The following is a 20,954-nucleotide window of genomic DNA, read 5'->3' on the forward strand; positions in this document are numbered from 1 at the left end:
GCCCCAGTAAGTTGGGGCCTAGCGCGGCACGCCAGGGACGCGCTCGGATCGGCATTTTTCACCATTTTTTCATCGTTTAGCCAATTTAAGTTATTCTAAAGTGTCCTAACACTTTCCATTGATTCTAACTACTCTAAATGACTTCTAAACACCTAGAAATCATCCATAAACATGAATCATAACCTTTAATCCATAAATTCAAATTCAAGGAAAGTCAAGAGCCAAGTCTAAGAAGTTTTCAGAGTCTTTTCAAGAAGTCTTATACAAATGCTTTTAACCTCGTTTTAAGACTTAAAGTTCAAGTTGAGTAAATAGTATAGATTAAAGTTCATTTCTTCATAAAGTATATGGGGACTAAGTATTCCCAAAGAGATTTAAAATGTTTTTCACATTTAAATAAGAACGAAAACTGAGATTTCCAAAGAGCCTTCGGGCTAGTTTTTAAAAAAGAGTAATAGCTTTCTAAATGAAGCAAGAAGGGAAACTGAGATTTCCAAGATAGCCTTTGAAAACATTTTACCCATGAACCCATAACTAGAATAGAAAATAGAAGTTTTGTTCTTTGAAGACTTTTGAAACCCTTTTTAATGGACTCCTTGAAGGAAAGATAATCAAGGATCAAGGGTCACCATACCTTTGCTAAGATTCCCCAAGAAAATTGATGAAGACACCACCTTCAAACCAAGCCCTAGCTCCAAGTTCTTGACTTTCTTAAATGGAGGTTTGTAGAGAGGGAAATGTTTTTTTTAGGGATGGGAATTGGATTATGGTATCTAGGAAATAATATAAGTCCTTTGAAAAAAAGGGTCCAACACTTAGAAAAATTTTCAGGCGGGTGAACAGTAATGAACAGTAACATTAACTACTGGAATTTGCCTTTTTCTGCCGGACAGACTTTACGAAAATGGGCATAACTTCTTCGTCCGAACTCCGAATGAGGTGAAACGAAGTGCGTTAGGTAGCTAACTCAAAGGGCTTTCCATGGATATATTATTGGCCACCCAACTAATTTGTGTGCTAGGAGATATGACCCGCCAAAGTAGACCCTCGAAAAAGGCTTCACTTGGAAATTTCGGATTTTGATACGGTTGCTCTAAAATTTGGGTTAGACCCATTTCCCACTCAATTTGACCCCCTAAACAAGAATATGAAGTCGGATTTTCGAAAAATGAAACGGATCTTTTTATATACAGCTAAACAAGTTTCCGGTAACTTCCGAAGCACATTTTTAAGAACTTTTGGGTCAAATTCAAATATAATCATTTCATTAAGTTCTCGACTCCAAACTCACATGTGAGGCTCTAGTTTCACTCTATCATTTTCCGAGTCGTTACAGTGGGCCCCCCCAACGGATTTTTTGACAGTTTTTTCCCCCTACCAACACCCCCTATCACCCCTACTTTTAATAATTTACTTTAAACTCTCAAGTTATTATAAATACACTTTAACCCACTTTTAATATTATAAATACCCCTCTATCCCTTATTATTTCTTACAAAATCATATATTCTCTCATCTATTTTTTAAATCCTTTCAAGTCTCAATCTTAAGTCTCAAATCTCAATATTTTATTCCATTTAAGTCTCATATTATATCATAATACATATATTTCAATTCTAAGTTTTCATATTATATATCATAATATATATAATTCTCATATTTGCTATCAAATATTGGAGTTCCAAATTACAAGTTACAAGTTACAAGTTACAACAAACTACAAGCTTCAAGAATCGGTTATAACGTCTGTTATTAACGCAGACGTTTGGTACATTCGTTTCATAATATTTATATTTTATTTTTCGTCATTAATTTTTGTGTTATTATTATTTTTATATTATACTTTATATATAATTAAATATGAGTTCTAACAAAAAAGATGCCGGTAAAGGAAAGAGAAAGAACCAAGTGGCATTAGTAGATTATTTAATTTTACTAAAAAAGTAGTAAGGAAAAAAATAAGAGTAAATGTGGTGGTACTTCTAGAGTTAGATTTAATACAAATGATTCTACTTATGTTGATGATACTTCTTATGATATTGATTCAAATGCTCAACTCGATCATGAACTTTTACAACAAATTTATGGTGATATTAATCCTTATCTTGATGAAAATTCAGGTGAAGAAGTAGAAGTTGGTTCGGGAGAAGATGAATTAGAAGATACACCTACTAGTCCGGTGACAAATGTTCCAAATGACACTACAAATTCAACAAAGCAAAATTCTGGACGCCCATCCCTTATACCTCCTACAAGAGAGAAGGTGAAGTATCAACGCCCTAAAACTTCTGTTGTGTGGCAATTTATGACTTTAGATAAGGAAAATTCTATTGCTATTTGTAATAAATGTAAGCAACCTTTTAAACATAAACAAGGTGGAGGTCAAGGTGGGACGGGGGGCTTAAATAGACATTTGTTATCTTGTGTGCCGATTCAATATAAAGAAGCTAAATCATTAGCCAATAGAAAAAAAGGAATTCCAGTTAATGATTTTGATATTAATGTTAATGAATCGGTAGGGGCTTCTAACATGGTTCAAGGAACATTAGATCCTTCTAACCCCGGTGGTCCACTAACACAACGTAAATATAATAAGGAAAGAGATCGTGAAAATTTAGCTAAAATGGTTTCTGTTTGTGGTTTACCTTATAGTTTTCCTTCATATCCCAGTTTTATTGAATATATTCAACAAACTTATAATCCTAATTATAGAGGTTTTTCAAGAAATACTGTTAAATCTGATGTTTTTGTATATCAAGGTAAACATTGTCAATATCTTCGTTGTGTGTTTAGCATATTAGATTGTAGAGTGTCTATAACTTCGGACATGGGTCGTAGTGTTAATGGACGTGATTATTTAACTGTTACAGCACATTGGATTGATCATAACTGGAATTTGCAAAAAAGAATCTTAAGTTATAAAGAATGTGTAGAGAAAAAAACTGATGCATATTTAGCTTCAAATATTTTGAGTGTTATAGATTATTACATGCTTATAGATAAAGTAATGTCTGTCGCATTAGATAATGCATCTAATAATGTAAACGCTGCTAGTATGTTAAAAACTAGATTATGTCCAATTGATGATAATTCTTTTCATGTTAGATGTGTTGCACATGTATTAAATTTAGTTGTACAAGATGGTATTTCATTATTTGAATGTGGTTGTATGAAAATTGAATATGTTGTTGCCTGGATTTTTTATGCTAATAGAGCTGCTAGAATTAGGGAATTTAATGTGTGTTGTGTACTATGTGATTTGCCACCAAGAAAAATTCCAAGACATATTAAAACGAGGTGAAATTCTTTTTACGAAATGTTTTCAGTTGCTTACGAATATAGAGGACCCATACAAATGCTCATAATGCTGACCCATTAGACAGAATTTGTGAAGAAGATTGGGAAGAAACTAATGAACTATTAGAATTTTTAAGACTTTTTTATGATGCTACAACCATGTTTTTTGGAATTTATTATCCTACTATTTCATCAGTATTAATAAATATTTGTGCTATTTCAATTCAATTTTCTAAATACAAAAAAATTGAAAAATTTAGAGTTGCAATTGAAGGTATGATTGAAAAATTTTAAAAATATTTTTTCCTATTCCTCAAATTTTTTTAACTGCTACTTTACTTCATCCTGACTATAAATTACAAGGTGTGCAGGGACTTGTTGACACTTTTTATGATACCTTAGAAATTTCATCGGAAATAAATCCAACTTGTGAACTGTGTAAGTGTAGCATAAAAGTAAAAGCAAAAATTTTGTATGAAAAATATAGAACTACAGGAAATACTCAAGAAGTTGGTCAAACTTCTAATCCTCAGAGTAAAGCTCGAATTTCAAGTTATATGCGAGATTTTCTTGGTCTTAATTCTACTAACCGTGATGATTTTGAAGAATATCTTAATCAATCTTTAGAAACAGTGGAAGACGAAGATGGCAATAAAGAATTATTAGCATGGTGGAGGAGGCGGAGCGTTGCATTTCCAATTTTGAGCAAAATGGTTTGTGATGTTCTAGCTATTCAAGCTTCATCAGTTGCATCAGAGGCTGCTTTTAGTGCGGCAAGGTTTCAACTTGGCGATCATAGACATTCATTGGCGGAAGACAGTTTGGAAATATCAGTTTTATTTAGAGATTGGGTCAACGCCGAGAGGAGAAATTATAGTTTGCCAAAGTTAAGTTCCAAACAAGAAGCTTGGATTAATGCGGTACTTGGATCTAGTTATGATGAATTAGAGTCACAAGAATTTCTAGTAAGTTTGCCAACACCGGAGGATGTTACCGTCGATATGATGCGACAATTAGAATTGGATTTTAAAGGAAAATACAAATATTAGATTACATCCGAGAGCTAATTGAAACAGAACCCTTCCTAGAAGGTGGCTGCGTAAATTAGTTACTCATCTAATATTTGTAACAAATATTAGTTTTACATATGAGAACTTATTGAAACAGAACCCTTCCTAGAAGGTGGCTGCGTAGATTAGTTACTCCACTAATATTTGTAAATTGTAACTTCTAAGTTCTAAGTTGCAATTAGATTTTATTGAATAAATTTGAAGGTTTTATTAAGTCTTTTTTATATAACTATTGTCTTGCATTTTAATTTTAATATATTCATACATATTTACATATATACTAATTTGTTTGAAAATAGTTGAACATAATAAAAAGAGAACTAGCTATTACAAAATTTTATAATAAGGAACAAATGTTAAAAAAATGGAACTTTAATACATCAACTAACACCTAGATTATTAAAAAAAAAATTAAAAGAAGGAAAATTCAAAGTATTGCACATAACGTCCTTCTTTTTTGGGGCCTTTTCTTCATTTAAAAATCAAAATTTCAAATTTAAATTACTTTAAAATATTTAAAAGACAAATTTGAAAATTGAAAATTGAAAATTGAAGTTTGAAATTTGAAAGTTGAATTTGAAAGTTGAAAGTTGAAATTTGAAATTTGAAATTTGAAATTTGAAGTTTGAAATTTGAAGTTTGAAATTTGAAGTTTGAAATTGAAATTTGAAGTTTGAAATTGAATTTTGAATTTTGAAATTTGAAATTTGAAAACTTAAGCATTATTTATTAGCTAAAAATGTTATTGAAAAAAATCAAATAAACTAAAAATGTTATTCGATAACATATAATTTCAATACAAATAAATAAGTATATAAAAAATAAAAAATCCCCCGTCCCATCCCGTATATATAGTGGGACGGGATGGGACTTATTTTCGTCCCCCCAATCCCGGTCCCGGCCAAATCCCCCCAGAACCGTCCCCCGTCCCGTCCCGTACCCCTTCGTCCCGTCCCCCAGTCCCCGTCCCCGTCCCCGTCCCCTTGCAAGCCTTAGCTATTTGCTCTATTTTATTAATATATTCTTCATGATCATCCACTATTGGTTGAAGGTAGTTGTCATGTCGGACCAACTTACCTAGCTTTGGATTCTGAATTCTAGCTAGATACTTTTTTACTATATCCTTAGTTTGGGTTACCGATGGCCAAGCAAAAACATTGTTTTCTCTCCCAGAGAAAACAATTAGGCCAATTTCTATTTCACATAGAATAGACAGGTTTTTGGCTTGCTTGAATAGTGATTCTAGTATTTTATCAAGAATGGCTTTTTTCTTTTTCGGATCGAGATCTCTAGTGTTCTTGACACCCTTTTTAGTCATATCTATTCAGTTACATAAAAATTCAAAAGAGTATAGTATATGAGTAAGTAGATCTCTATGAATATAAAATAAGAATGTTTGGCTGATATATATAGATGTCTGAGAGGACCAAGTACTAGAATAATTGGTAGTTGATTCACATAATTTGACAAGTTTGAAAATAATTAATTGCACAATATGATCTTTAATTTATTTCGTAACTACTTGCTTACATAGTTATAGTTAAAATTTAAAACTCATTAAGTAATCTTATTTCCACAATAATTATATTCTGAACTGGCAAATACAAATGACAACCTTTTCACACAAGATCTAAGTTGTATTATGAGTTTAACATACTATAATATTGTCATGACCCAGACCGTCGTGATTGGCACCCACACTAACACTCCGGTGAGAGAACCACTACTACAACCCAACCAAGCAACTAATCTAAAAACTAAGACATTTAAGTTACGGAAGCAAGTTAAATATTAAGGAAATAAATAGGGAGTTCCCATAAACTCCAACAAATGTCTAACAAGAACTAAACAATGCAGAAAAAATAACCTAGAACCTGAAAGTTAATGTACCAAAACATCTAAAGTTCAACAAGTCTAAACAAGAAGGGATGCAACCCCAATCTAATGAACTAATCAACTAACTAGAACATAGTCTAAGTCTGGGAATGGTGGACATAGACGAAAGAAAACCCATGGCAGCCCGGAAGAATTGACTCACCCTTGAATTCAAACGATCACTGATCTCATAAGCGAGGTCTTTTAGTAGCCGCTTGAAGATGCCCTGTACTCAACAAAAATACGAGCAAGTGCAGAATCAGTACACAATCATAGTGTACCGGTTGGATCACGCGGCTATCCCACTAAGTGCAACATATATAAGTCAAACAACAATATAATCACATGCATATATCGAACATATACAATATCATCAACATTTACGAACAACGAACATCTCCACATATCTTAAAATACACAATTAAGACAAGTCATTGGTCCTCTCATGGAACCCAAACCCAAACAGTTAGCATACCGGAACGTTCGATCCAATGATTATGCCAGAACGTGGCAACCGATCCCATAATTATGCCGGAGCGTGACAACCGATCCAAGTTAGTTATGTCGGAACGTGGCAACCGATCCATTCAACACACCACAATTTCAATCACAAGTATATCCTCAAGATCATACAATTAAGTCATGATTTCATGGTAACCATCATTCATCTATCTCATTTACAACAAGTGTGATCAATAATGCAACATTCATATACATACATGTATCATAATGAAGCAAGAACAAACATACATACATCACACAATCATAGAATCACAACCATCACCTACCTCGAAACAAGCTTGAAACCCTAAGAAACTTGATCCTTCCCTTTACGGATTCGTTCCTCTTGTTCTTGGTCTATAAACAATCAATATAATACGGGAATCAATAAACAATCACTAATTACCCGAATTACTAACAGTTCTATGAACCCTAGATCAAACCCATGATCTCAATTATCCAAATTAGGGTTGTTTCCACCATAGAATCTATAACAAAACCCTCCTCCATCAATATTCACCCATTCTATTACATTCTACGGATCGAAAAACGGATTCGGGGAGTGAAAAGCTTACTTTTAGCCTCAAGAATGGTGAAAAATGAGTAGGAGTCGCCTGGGGTTCGTTCCTTAGCTCTAAAAGTCGAAAAGTGCATAATAAGGTCGTTTAGAGGTTTATTAACGACCTCAAGTCGCGTCGAGCCCGCCACAGCGGCCCTCATCTTGTTGTAGCGGCCTCGCTAGAGCGGCAAAATCCAGCACCAAAGCGGCTAGAACGAAACAGAGAGCTATTTTGAGAATTCCAAAATCCTCATTTCACAACACACCTCTAATCAACGACGCTCAGAAAAATACCCTTAGTGCTAGGATCGATTCCGGGAGTTCTACTCACCCGAATTCAATTCCGTAAAGTCGTACGGATTCCTTAACGAGTTATCTAACTACTCATACAATCAAAATCATAAATGATTCATCCGATTGTTACCAGATTTCCCTACACCTCAAAGACTTGAATTTCGTCCAAATCTGGACTAGGTTGGAAAAATTCAAATACTATGAAAAAGTTTTTCGGCCCCAAATTTTCCCCCGTTGGCTTTTCTATAACGACGGAAACAGGTCGTTACAAATATTTTTCTAATCATGGAATGATATCTAATATTTTATTAAAGTAGGTAAAAAAAACTAAATCTTTCTCATTTGGTTTCATTGTAAACCTGTCAACTAATCCAAGTTGACCAAAATTTCGACTCAATAAGCCCAGTCTGCTAAGGATCCAACATTGGTTAAATCTAGGACGGTCTCCATCCCATTAAAAATATTTTTAATCCCTAGATTTTAAAATTTACATTTTAATCCTATTTTTATCTGTAAATAATTTTTATATTTCATCTTTTTTTTTCTACAACAAACTTCTGATTCTCTCTCTATTTCTCTCTTAAATTGTTAGCAATTTAATATTATTATTTGCAATTAGCACCATCAAGTGAAAGTTTTCAACTTTCAAGTCTTCAACAATTCATCAATTTATGATTATTTAATTATTTCTTTATCTTTGGCAATTTGGTGTATTCGTTTCATCTATTACTTTTATTTAGTCTATTAATTTTTTAATGTTTTTATTTTATTTTTGTGTTTATAATTTTTGTTAATTTAATTGGCATAATGGAGCATTTAAGAAAAATAGGTAAAAGTGTTAAAAGTTTGTATCCTGAAAATAGTAATAATACAAAGAAAAAAATTTGATTCTGATAAAAGTAGTACAAGTAAATTTTATTCTCGCGTGCCTGAAACACCATCTAATGCAATTGAAAACATAAGTGTAGGTACGCATGATATATATGAATCAATTAGAGGCTAAAGAAACTTAGGGGTCGTTTGGTAGAGTGTATTAGAATAAATAATGCATGCATTAGCCTTGTGTATTATTAGTACCTTGTTAATATCATAGATTTCTAGGTATTAGCAATGAAGTGGTTTTAATGCATGCATTAGCATGATTAAAGACTCAATTGCTCCTCAAAACCTTTTTACATATTTTCCACCATAATAGTGGGGATATCTTTGTAAATTAAATTTGTTATGCAATGCATACTATTTTTTTATGCATCAAACCAAACGATGCATAAAAATAATCTATGTATAATTAATGCAAGTATCACTAATACATGCATTGCTAGTGCAAATATTACTAATAAACTCTATTTAACATTATTCTTATTCTCTACCAAACGACCCTTAAATAGAAGAAGAAAATGAAGTAAAGATAGAAAACAATAATAATGAAAAGATGATAAACACTAATTAGGCTTGTTATAGTTATAATGCTCAATCTAGAATTCGAAATCTTTCTTGTAGCTTTTGTGGGCAGGTTTTGCTTTTGAGTTCAAGCAAAGGGTGCGCTCATTGTTGATTGGTGATATTTCCTCACTAGGTTCCTTCCCTTTGTTTAATTTATTTTTGTCTTTCATTTTCAGACAATTGTATCATTTATTGAGAGTTATAATCCTTCTTAGGTTGAACATTTCTAAATTAATATTCGATAAATTAATAAATTCTCTAAGATAATAATTTTCTTCTATTCTGAATTTGGGTTAATGGAAAATATCATTAATTTTAATAATATATTTTCAAAAAATTTATATATCAATATATGATCACATTAATATTTTAAATTAATAATTATTTAATATTACAAAAATATCCAAGACAGTTTAGTAAAAAATAATTGTAGTATTTTTTTTTATTAAAATTATACTTTAGTTGAAGCTCATTTTAACTTTTCTTATCATCCAACAGTTTCGGTGTTCTATTCTCAATTGCACCAAAAAAATGCGTAGACTTATAAACGTGATAAGTGTTTCCTTATGTGTAACTAGTTCAAAGATATCGTATCATCTTCAACTTAATCATCAACATTGTTTTCTCCGACAGTACCCATAATTTCTTCTAAGTTTTGGACCTCTGAACATGTATCATTTTCATTCGGGTAATCTAATTGGGTTATTGACGTCCTTTCTACTGCAATAACCAAAATTATTAATCATGATGAAGAACAAGAATTCATGAATATTGTTTTCACAAGAGGATTCATTTAAATTTATTGAGACTTCATCTCAGATCAATATAATTAAATTAACCCTCATTAAATCTCGAAAACACATCTTAAATTAATAAATATTAGTTTATTGATTAAATAATATAAGAAAAATTACGCGGTTAAACAAACATATACTAGTTAATTAGCTAATATAACTACAGTTTGCATTAGTTACAATTCAAAACTTACTTCTAGCTATAATTACATTCTCTCTCGCCTCTCTTCCTCTCTCTCTCGTCTCTTCCTCTCTCTCTCGCCTCTCTTTGGAATCTCGCTCGCCACTCTCCTCTTTTTCAGTCATCTCTCCCTCACCTCTCTCATCTCCCTGCCCAGTCGCTCTCTCGCTTCTCTTCTGCCAATCTCTCTCTCACTTTATACAACACACAAATGTGTAATTTGTGTTTGTATAAGGAGAGAGAGACGGGATCTACAAATACAAATACATATCTCTCCGCCCTATACACTAATAATTATACAAATACAAATCTTCCTCTATCCAGTTCTCTTTTACCTTTCTCTTTCTCACTTATACAAACACAAATGTATAATTTGTGTTTGTATTTGTATTTGTATAAAGCGAGAGAGACGGGATACCCAAATACAAGTGCATATCTCTCCTCCCTATACACTTATAATTATACAAATACAAATCTTTTTCTGCCCAATTCTCTTTTGCCTCTCTCTCTCTCACTTTATACAAACACAACTTATACAAATACAATGTATAATTTGTGTTTGTATAAAGCGAGAGAGATTTGATATACAAATACAAATGTTTTAATTCGATTCAATTATATATGTATTCAAATTGTATGCAGATATACAAATACAATAATTGATACATATAAATAGTAGTTGCATAAATACAATTATCTAATCGATATAGATATACAATTCATCTCTCTCCACTCTCTGCTCTCTCTCACTCGCCTGCCTCATCCCTCAATGGCTTGTCACTCTCCTCCCTATAGCACATAACTACGAAGTATAACTAGCAAACTATAGTTATGAAGAATAATTAAGTTATTTTTGAATTACTATACGTGAAAATCCCAATAATATATCTAAAAAATAATAATATTTCATAGTACGACCTAATAGTTTTTTTAGTTGTGCTACAGGACCTAATCAATGTTATGGAATAATGGAGCTTTAATCAGCTTCTAATTGAGACAGAGTAGACGATAATGGAGTTGCTGCGAGGAAGAAGGGCAATCAATTGTTAGGTTTGGTGTGAGAAAGATAGAGACGCCACGCTGAAGAGATATATACAGACACGGCAGATGCCATTATTAATTTATAGTAGTAATTATCTTTAATATAAGGACTGACATTTTTGACCCAAAATAGCACAAGTTGAAGCGAGCGAACTTGATATGGCCATTGGAACGATGATCTCCGCATTCAGAAAACTCTCTAACACTTCACGGATAACCCCTTTTCGATCTGTAAGTACTTGTTGTTCTTACGCTTTTCAAATTTTATTTTCACTCATCTGAAATAATGTGAACAAGTCGAAAAGGTTAAGAATGTGAATAACTCGGAATTGACATCTCAATTTGGGTTTTGTACACCTATATCTATATGGCCTCCGAGTGACCGGGCGGAGCTAATCATATCGATGACGGGTTTGGCAGACATAGTGGTTTTAGTGTGTAGAGGAATAAACAGAATAGTTGGTACTTGATGAATCTTTTGGAATTGTGAAGAACAAGAATAAACGTATGTCGCACTTGTTTGTGTTGATTATTGAAAGATAGAATAGGAAGGGCATTATTTTCTCGAATCAATAGCTTAATTATGAGCTGAATGAATAAGTTCTTCAACTTTAATCTTACTTCTTTTCGTCCGTTCCTTATATTACTGCAGCAAAATATTCTGTGTCGTTGTTGTATGGCTTAATTGCAGCTTTACCCAAGTGAGTTATATCAGAATACTAGGCTAAGCATCAAAATCAAATGTAAGTGGGTCAGGAATTGACTTTCGAGTAAATGAGGAAGTTAAAAGGATATGATGCAACAACAACATGCCCAATGAAATCCCACAACTGGGATTAGGGGAGTGTAGGATGTGGGTAGACCTTACTCCCTACTGTTTCTGATGCAATGGTGTAATTATATTGACTTGCCTTGTGAGTTCTCTAGTTTCTAAAGATTCACATGAATTGAGAATAGGTGTTTCCGGATGTCCTTGTTTAATGTGGAGAAAGAAGAATCTCTGAATAGTCTCTGTGTTTGATAATCATATAGCCTGAATCCATGTATACAAGTTTGAGCTTTAATTTTTATAATAGAAGAATTTGCTTCTTCGCACAATATACGTTATTCTCAAATGATTGTGCTGAAAGGTACACGTATGATGTATTGTATGTGTAGCTTAGTACATTGGTTTTAGCTGAACATGAAGGAGGATTAATCAAAAACTCATCATTAAGTGCTGTGGAGGCTGCAAAATCCTTAGGTGGGGACAATTCGATATTGTTGCTACTTGCTGGATCTGGTCATTCCCTGAAGGAAGCTGCGGAACATGCTGCTTCATCCCACCCTTCCGTTTCTCAGGTAACTCCTCTTTGGATGCTGGACTGTTTTGTTTCACCATGTTGCCCACGGAATACTAACCTTATGCTCCTACTGTTTTTGCAATTTAGTTTGTTCGCTTTACAGTAACATCTTAGCTAGGACATGCCTAGTTCAGCGTGAAAAGAGAGTAGTTGTATTCTATTGACATGCTTTAGTGATTGTGTAAAACACATTTAGAATGTTCACTTTGTTACAGAGAGAGAATGATCTTCCGAGGAGGAGAAAAGAGAGGATGATATTGCTTTTTCTTTGTCTTCTTGATCTAAAACTCTTGGAAATGCCATTTTCAATTGAGTGCTGAACTTTGGTAAGCAAGCCATAGAACAAAATCCAGGAATGATGATAGGTGATCTTGTCAAGAGTATCTGAAGTATACCTGTTAATTCTTACTCACAATATATCACTTTAGGAGAAAGTGGTATAGAACCTATTTGTATGGATTTTCTCCACTTGAGACACAGAGATATCATATGAATGTGTGTCTATAAACAGAAAAGTAGTCCATAGCTCATGCTGACAATACAATACTGCTCCTTTCCTCTTCATCTTCAATTAAGCTATTGTGAGGACCAAGCACACTACTTGTTATGAGTCTTTGTTCAAAGATTTTATGATTTTCATTCCTATGCTTCCATGTGATGTGACATGCTAGTTGACAATTTGAAATTAACTTTATTCAAGCATTCTGCACTAAGCGTTTTGAGACAAATAATCTGTAACTAGCATTTAGAATAGATAAAGCATTCAGCACACAAGAGAAAAAGATGCTGGAGCAAATCCAACCAATGAAAGTCACTATTTTTTTCTTATTGTTTTTTATTTCTTTTTTAGGTCCTTATTGCTGATTCTGACAAATTTACATACCCTTTGGCTGAACCATGGGCCAAATTAGTCCATCTTGTTCAGCAGAGTGGTGGCTATTCACACATAATTGCTGCATCAGGTTCATTTGGGAAAAATATATTACCGCGTGCAGCAGCTCTTCTGGACATTTCTCCAATTACTGATGTCACAAAGATTTCTGGATCAAACCTCTTTATTAGGTGATTTTTTAGTGGTACCCTTATCCAGAAAACACTACGATGGCTTGAGATTTTCTTGTAGATAGTGAACACTTCTTTCAAGCGATTTTCCTAAACTATTTCTTGTCATGTGTGATTTGTAATATTGAGATATTGGCATTACCCAGCGCTATGGTTGAATGGGAAGTTTCCTGTTATTAGGTTTGATTATACATTGTTATTATTGCATCTTGTTTCGTGACTATGACCATTTTATCATGTTTGTTTGATGACATGAAGAATGTACTTCGGGTCTTGAAAAATTGTACATTTGTGTAAACCTAGTTGTTACAAGGCAATATCGTCCAGGGATGATTATTTCTGGAATTCTTTTAGCTATAAAGTTGCTAACTTCTTCATAGAGTTGTTTTGAAAATCATAGAACTACAGTGTTTACTATTTAGCCACTATAACGCATCCTGCTACAAAATGAGATCTTTTCTTGCAGTGCTGACTGCATCATTCGTTTTGTCTCCCCAGCTCCAGTGTAAGCTGTGTTGGTTTTAATTGGATCGTCTTTAATGTGACAGGCCAATATATGCAGGAAATGCTCTTTCCACTGTTCGTTACACAGGTTCCAGCCCATGTATGTTGAGCATTAGAGCTACATCTTTTCCTGTTGCTTCAGAAACAGCTGATTTGAAATCTAATGCTGCGTCAATAGATCAGGTTGATCTTTCAACCTTGGATGAAGGTCAGTCAGTTGAGATATGAACCCATATCTCCCGTGGTTAACCAGATGTGGCTCTTTATGCCAATCTTGTCGATATTAGTGTTGTTTGCATCTTTTGTAAAGAAACGTCAGTAAGTTAGAACCTAAAATGAGGTTAGCTTTTTTTACAGACGAGTCAGTTGCTAAGTCGACATATGTAAAGCTTTCCGCGCAAATTTCGGAGCGCCCAGATCTTGGAAATGCACGTATTGTAGTTACTGGTGGACGAGGTGTAAAGAGTGCTGAGAACTTCAAAATGATAGATAAGCTTGCAGAGAAAATCGGTGCCGCAGGTTTTCCCTCTCCCATGACTTCTGCTGTATTCAGCTTGTGCTTTTTTCTGCAACTTCTTTATCCTTTATCAATCTATCCTTAACATATTTCAAATTCAAAAGGACTTCCCATTTCTTAGCAATAACTTGCATAATTCTGATTTCAATCTGCTTTTCATTTGTTCATTAAATTGGATTACCTCTGTTGTGCAGTTGGTGCCACTCGTGCTGCAGTGGATGCTGGATTTGTTCCCAACGATCTCCAGGTAAGACTAGACATACTTGTTGCTTCAGGTGACTCAATTACTTGCCTTCAGAAATGTTAAATGGATTTTCACTTACGTAAACCGTAGTAACCTGTTGCCTTTAATATCTTTTCTTTCATCTAAGCAAGTCATATTTATAGTATAACAAGTCAGACACAAAAAATTTGTTAAGTAAAATACTTGAAATTGTTTTTAAGTAGTGGTATTTGTCTCTCCAAAAAATTTTGTTTTCAAGAAACTGGAACTATAATGACTGCCCCGTCATTTTTCATGTTTGTCAGTTTTTTTGAATGTAGTTTTTGTTTTTCCTTCTCTATTTCAGGTTGGCCAAACTGGGAAAATTGTTGCCCCAGAATTGTATATGGCATTTGGTGTTTCTGGTGCGATTCAACACATAGCAGGCATGAGAGATTCCAAGGTCATTGTTGCTGTAAACAAAGATGCAGATGCCCCCATATTCCAGGTAAGGGTCAATGTGTTTCTTTTCTCTCTCACATGCATTACATGATCCCTTTTCTCACTCTTATGTTATTTCACATAATCGAGAGGGAGGGTGACGAAGATACAAACTCACTGGTTTACTGCTTTTGATGAAGTTCCGATTTATCAGTTACATTCCCAATAAGTAAAATATAAGTTATTTATTGTCAGTTATTAACAGAATATATTTCTTTGAAATTTTGGAGCAACTTAAGAAGTTGATGTAGTGAACATGCCATCCAATTTTACCTCAGCTAGAAACGGAAATAACTGATAACCCTCGTCTCACCTTCATCTCTTCATCCAACCTAATATAGTTATTTATGTTAGAGTGGGTTAGAATCCCACGTTGGATGGTGAGCAGATTGGTGGTCTCCTTATATAGATTTAGGCAACTCTCTCCCTTCATGAGCTAGCTTCGGGGATTAAGTTAGCCTCAAGTGTCATCTTACATGGTATGAGAGCTAACTTGTTCCCTATTTGGGGGCCCATGTTATATTGTCCACACTTCTGTTGGGCCTCAGCGTGAAGGGAGTGTTATCACACATTGGTTGGGAAAGTGGTCTCTTTATAGGACTTGGACAATTCACCCCTCATGAGCTTGCTTTTGGGGTTGAGTTAGACCGAAGTGCCATATCTTACCAAAAACAAAATTATATCAAGCCGGCTGAAATGTGCAGAATCATGTGGCACATACAAAAAGAGGAAGACAACTTATTTATTTATATATGTTATTTTGGGAACGCCAGGGTGCTATAATACCACAACGACCATACATGCCACAAGAAAACACATTGCGTCCTAATATCTTGGTGCTTTTTACAATTTATTTTGAACTGGCAGGGAATCCATGTTGAAAACGTTGCTTTCTTTGAACTGCAGGTTGCTGATTATGGACTCGTGGGTGATCTTTTCGATGTCATTCCGGAGTTGTTAGAGAAACTTCCTGAGAAAAAGTAGAAAATATACCAGTCATTGTGATTCAATAAAGATGAAGATGATGTATGTGGTGGATGACATTTGTTATCCAGGAATAATATATACTAATATCATTCATTATTTCAATTCTCCAACCTTATTCACAGGCATCACCCTGCTATGATATGATTTCAGCAGCAGTAATTAGTTCCAGGATAAGATATTCCTACGACCCTACCAAAGGGTGGGATAAACAAATGAAATGATACTTCATATTCCTTTTCTGCTAAATAAGGTGGATGTTATAACTTTTAAGAAATCATAACAGAGCCCACTTGGCTTACAAAACAGAACCACACAGACAGAAACATTACTTCCAAGGAACAGTGTCTTTGAAATCCATCAATGTCAACAAGAACAATTTATCAATTAAGACTTCTATCAATTAGATCATGGTATACAATATATAAGCATCGTATACAACATATAGACATGCCTCCGTACTGTAAATCTAGGAACTAAAACACTTGACGGATCAAGGAGCACCACTAGGCGAATTGCTAGTCACAGTCAGCTGCACGCCTACTTCAAAAACATCAAAGATTGAGGCTCAAACTAAGAATCTCAATTTGTCAATGGATTGGCATTGTTAGTTACGTAAGAAACAACTACGGTTATGTCATCAAGCTTCCCCCCGTGGTACTCAAATCCGGCCTCTTTGGCTGCATCAGAGAAAGGTGATGGCTTAGTTGTGTCCATTGCTCTTTGCTGTGCCAATGCTGCTATCTTTTGAGCTGTCATCTGTGGTGCTAAGCCAGCTTCCACAGCGTGAACCACAACTTCCGTGATATCTGCATCATATAAATTGTCAAAAAGCCCATCTGTACCAACAGCTACAACATCTCCTGGAGCTACTGTAATTTTAAACACTTGGGCCAAGCTAGGCGAATCACCAGCACTGCTGCCTTCCAGTTGATATGGAAAATTAAAACCGTGCTGTTGTACAGGGGATTTAAATATAAGAGATCCATGCCTAACCAACATAAATCCACTGTCTCCTAAATTAACGGCATAAAGACCTTCATCAGTGAGTGCAACGATACAAGCAGTTGAAGAACCTTTTGCTTTTGTTCTCATGTAAGCTTTCTCCAGGACCCTGATAAGGTCTACGGAATCCTTAGGTTCCTCTTGTATCACAGACATACAGTTAGACATTAATTCACGGGCATATTCTCCCGCGTCAATACCAAGATCAGCCCATCCACCGACCCCATCAGCTACACCTATAGCTTGTGCAGGATCACAAATGAAATGAGCATCCTCTCCACCAGTTTTTGCTTTAGCAGGATGAGGCAGGTAAAATGATCCCGAATTCAGCTTCAGATGTATCTTTCCTTCAGAAGAATCAACAGTACTCACAGTTTGTTCCTTTCCCTTAGTATTATCAGAAGACAGGCTGCCGGGAGCAGTAGTTCCAGAAGAGAAACGTGCAAGTGATAAAACGCGAAAACCTTCTAATCCAAATCCTTCATACCAACTGTAATGTCCCTTCCTTTTTGCAACACTAGTTCTATAATATTGAGACAACATGAAGTTGTGAGGTTGGCCTTTATTTCTCAAACTAATGTTTGCTTTTCTAACATTCTCAACGCTCCTATTGCTATAAGAGACGCTACTATTATTTACCGCCAATCCATAATGTAGGCGCCTAGCAGCCATATTACCAACAAAATGGCCAATATGAGAAGTTCTTGAACCACAAACAGCCATTATCCGCTGTAACAATCAATACGAGAGAAACTCTGCTTGCAGCAAGTAGTTCAGGATGTAAAGTCTGCAAAAGCAATCACCACATAAAAACCTAACGCATTCTCATCCATCTAACACAATTTCTTTGTTTTTCCCTTTCGAGACACACTAGATAACGCACGAATACATAAAGAAGAGTAAACAACAAGATTCAAACTCGCAATATCTCCCTCTAAGTTAATCCCAAACCTCTCCCTTTTCCATTCCACAAAGGAAAACAACATAAAACGAAATGTTTATCACCGTAACAATATAACTTCTTACAAGCAAGAAGTTCATAGTATAGAGACAGGAGCTATGGTTCACGTGAACGAAGTAGCTTTCAGGCATACCTTGTATATGCATTACTCTTTGTTGTTCCACTTTATATGATTTACTTTCGTTTTTAACCAGTCCCAAAAAGAATGTATATGTTTAGTAACAGTTTAACTTTAAAGTGCTCATTTTATTCTTAATGAAATGATTTCTCGCCACATAAATATATATGACTTATTTTAGACCACAAGTTTCAGAAGTCCTTCCTTTTATCTTAAACTTCGTATCAAATCAAACTAACTCATACAAAATTGAGAAGAAGGGAGTAATTAAAAAGTTCATTAAAAATCTACAAATATTTGACAATGGATCCGCCTTTGCACAAGGACCATCTTGCACTGAGCCGGAGCCAAAATTTTAACTTTATGGATTCTGAATTTAAGAATAATGACTATAAGTGATTATAACTAGGTTTTAAATCAAAACTTGTATATATTCAACAAACTTCTTGATTCAAATACTCTATTTAAGTAAAAGTTATTGGGTTCGACCGAATCCAGCTTCTTACATAAAAGAACATATTAGAATAGATAAATTCTAATGAACAGACAATCTCAAGAAGTTGATAAACAGCTAAAAAAAAAGTGACAAATATACAAATTTTATCTTAAATTTATTTGACAAAAAAAAAAAAAAAAAACTCAAAGGTAACATCAAAATAATCCAAACCCAATGCAAGGCAATTGACCCAACAAGCAGAAAAATATATTAGGATTAAAAATGTCATATTTATCCTTATTATGCTAACAAGGAACAGATTTAATGAAAAAATTTACAAATGTATAAATATAAACTTTAAAGAAAAATTTACCTGAAAATATTTTCGTTGACGGCGGACAACTATAGTATGAAGTTTTTCCGTTTTGTTTCCTTTTGGGTGCAAGAACACAGAGGAACTTTCCTACCACATTTTAGTAGACCTTTCCATAATAAAAAATATATATAAATATTTTAAATAAAATAATATTTTAATTTTGTAATAGTAAACTAAATATGTCAAATGTATCAAAATATTATTTATTATGATTTTAAATATGTCACATGAAAAGCTAGAAAGAAACAGTTGTCAAAAGATATATAGTATGTACCAAATGCTCTTTAATTTTATGCCTTAAAAAAATCTTTATTCTTTAAATTTCGATAAACAAATTAAAATGAAGATAGTTATTTTATGGGAGATAGACCATCGAATAAAAGTATAGTATTTGCAATATATGCTTTAAAAATCTTAAAATGATTAAACATGCATTAATAATTCTCACTGTATAATTCATATATTATTAACTCCACATTACAAATTTCTATATTATAGATCCCTGCATAATTTAATTGTTAAACCAAATGATCCCTACTATTTAGTTCTAGAGTAATACTACTTTTATTTTGATTTCTAGAATGTTTAAATTTGAATTTTTGTTTAATATTTTGGGGCGTGATAAGGACAGGAAATAGGTAATCTATGAATTTACTAAAAGATATTTTAAAATTTTATTGTTGAATTTTAAATATGAAAAACTACAATTTCTTTTTAAATATCTTATAAATATGTACTTTTTGTATAGTAAAGTCAAAAAATTATAATTTGTCACGTGAAAGCTACTGCACAACTGTGGAGCAATTTTCATCATCAAGTGAAATGGTCAAAATAATTATTATTCGCAAGCAAGCAAAATTGTCGTGCTAGTAATTACAAAATATATTTCTTCTTATTAAATTTCACCAACTATATCAATAAAGTTATAAAAAATTAAATTGTAAACTTGTGTAATTTTCATTCTCCTCGATCTCTCATGTAATAGATTTATTTTTGATTTTGGAGAAAACACACATACACACAAAAAAAAAAAGCCTTCCAACAACAACTGTTGGTCTGTCAATTAAATATCATTTTTCATTTAAAAAATAAAAAATATTGTTTAAGAAAATTCACAATAAAATAAGGTTAAACACCCACTATCATAACTCTTCACGAGAGTAGCAGTTTTTCCGTTGATATTGTATGACTTGACATAAAATTTTAAGAAAAAAAAAAAATCTTTAGAAATTTATAATCTAAATTACTTTTTAATTATTGATGACTATAAATTATTTTATTTAATATAAGAAAAAATAGTTTATTATTAAATTATTTATAATTTTAAAAACTCCTTTCCTCCATCTAATAATAGTTATCAACTACTCTTTCGGTTTATTTTTAGTTGTCATAGTTTCTTTTTTTAGAGTCAAATTATAAAAACTTTGACTAACATTTTACGATATATTTTTTCATCATATTTATATGAAAAAAGTTGCAATTTATAGTAGTATTCGTATAGTTTTTGAATATCTATTTTTTTGGTTTAAAATATTGAATTAATATAATCTAATTTAACTTTGAAAATTTGTCAAATTGACTTTTGAAAAGTGCAACATAATAATTAATCCGTCAATATTAACTTGACACACATCTTAAGAAACAATAAATAAAAAGAGTAATATTACTATATTACCCTTTAAATATATTAAATGTAATGTTTAGGGAAATATATTAGATGTAATAGTATTTAATAACAAAGATAAAACAAACATAAAAAGATAAATTATCATTTAATTTTTTTTTAAATTAAACAAATATTATCATATAACTATTTTTAGTATAGTGAACAAAAGTCGAGAAAAAGGGAAGTGGTAACACTTTTTTGTTACATGCTAACAAGGAAACTAC

At 33.1% G+C, this 20,954-nt stretch overlaps 2 protein-coding genes across 2 annotated transcripts; one reads left to right on the plus strand and one right to left on the minus strand.

The window, feature by feature from the left end:
* Window positions 1-10,976: 10,976 nt before the first annotated feature.
* Window positions 10,977-16,273, plus strand: LOC125820912 (electron transfer flavoprotein subunit alpha, mitochondrial). The gene is made up of 8 exons (XM_049500338.1): window positions 10,977-11,286; window positions 12,214-12,396; window positions 13,249-13,460; window positions 14,009-14,172; window positions 14,322-14,483; window positions 14,676-14,728; window positions 15,051-15,191; window positions 16,091-16,273. Exons 1-8 carry the CDS (start codon window positions 11,215-11,217, stop codon window positions 16,166-16,168), a joined length of 1,065 nt encoding a protein of 354 aa, XP_049356295.1. The 5' UTR covers window positions 10,977-11,214; the 3' UTR covers window positions 16,169-16,273.
* Window positions 16,274-16,585: 312 nt separating this feature from the next.
* On the minus strand, window positions 16,586-19,153 carry LOC125820911 (probable protein phosphatase 2C 55). Its single transcript, XM_049500337.1, has 2 exons — window positions 19,062-19,153; window positions 16,586-17,960 (listed from the first exon to the last, which is right to left on the minus strand). The coding sequence occupies exon 2, from the start codon at window positions 17,894-17,896 to the stop codon at window positions 16,751-16,753; it is 1,146 nt and encodes a 381-aa protein (XP_049356294.1). The 5' UTR covers window positions 17,897-17,960; window positions 19,062-19,153; the 3' UTR covers window positions 16,586-16,750.
* Between the last annotated feature and the right edge of the window lie 1,801 nt (window positions 19,154-20,954).

This window comes from Solanum verrucosum, unplaced genomic scaffold (genome assembly GCF_900185275.1).
Source record: "Solanum verrucosum unplaced genomic scaffold, falcon-dt-bn FXZP01000289.1, whole genome shotgun sequence".
In the NCBI taxonomy this organism is placed as follows: Eukaryota; Viridiplantae; Streptophyta; class Magnoliopsida; order Solanales; family Solanaceae; genus Solanum; species Solanum verrucosum.

Bases quoted from the DNA above. Each gene is read 5' to 3' on its own strand.
- LOC125820911 (XM_049500337.1), bottom strand. From the start codon at position 17,896: ATGGCTGTTTGTGGTTCAAGAACTTCTCATATTGGCCATTTTGTTGGT.
- LOC125820912 (XM_049500338.1), top strand. From the start codon at position 11,215: ATGGCCATTGGAACGATGATCTCCGCATTCAGAAAACTCTCTAACACT. The intron at 14,729-15,050 runs GTAAGACTAGAC...TCTCTATTTCAG, and splicing joins TTGTTCCCAACGATCTCCAG to GTTGGCCAAACTGGGAAAAT. The intron at 15,192-16,090 runs GTAAGGGTCAAT...TTTGAACTGCAG, and splicing joins CAGATGCCCCCATATTCCAG to GTTGCTGATTATGGACTCGT.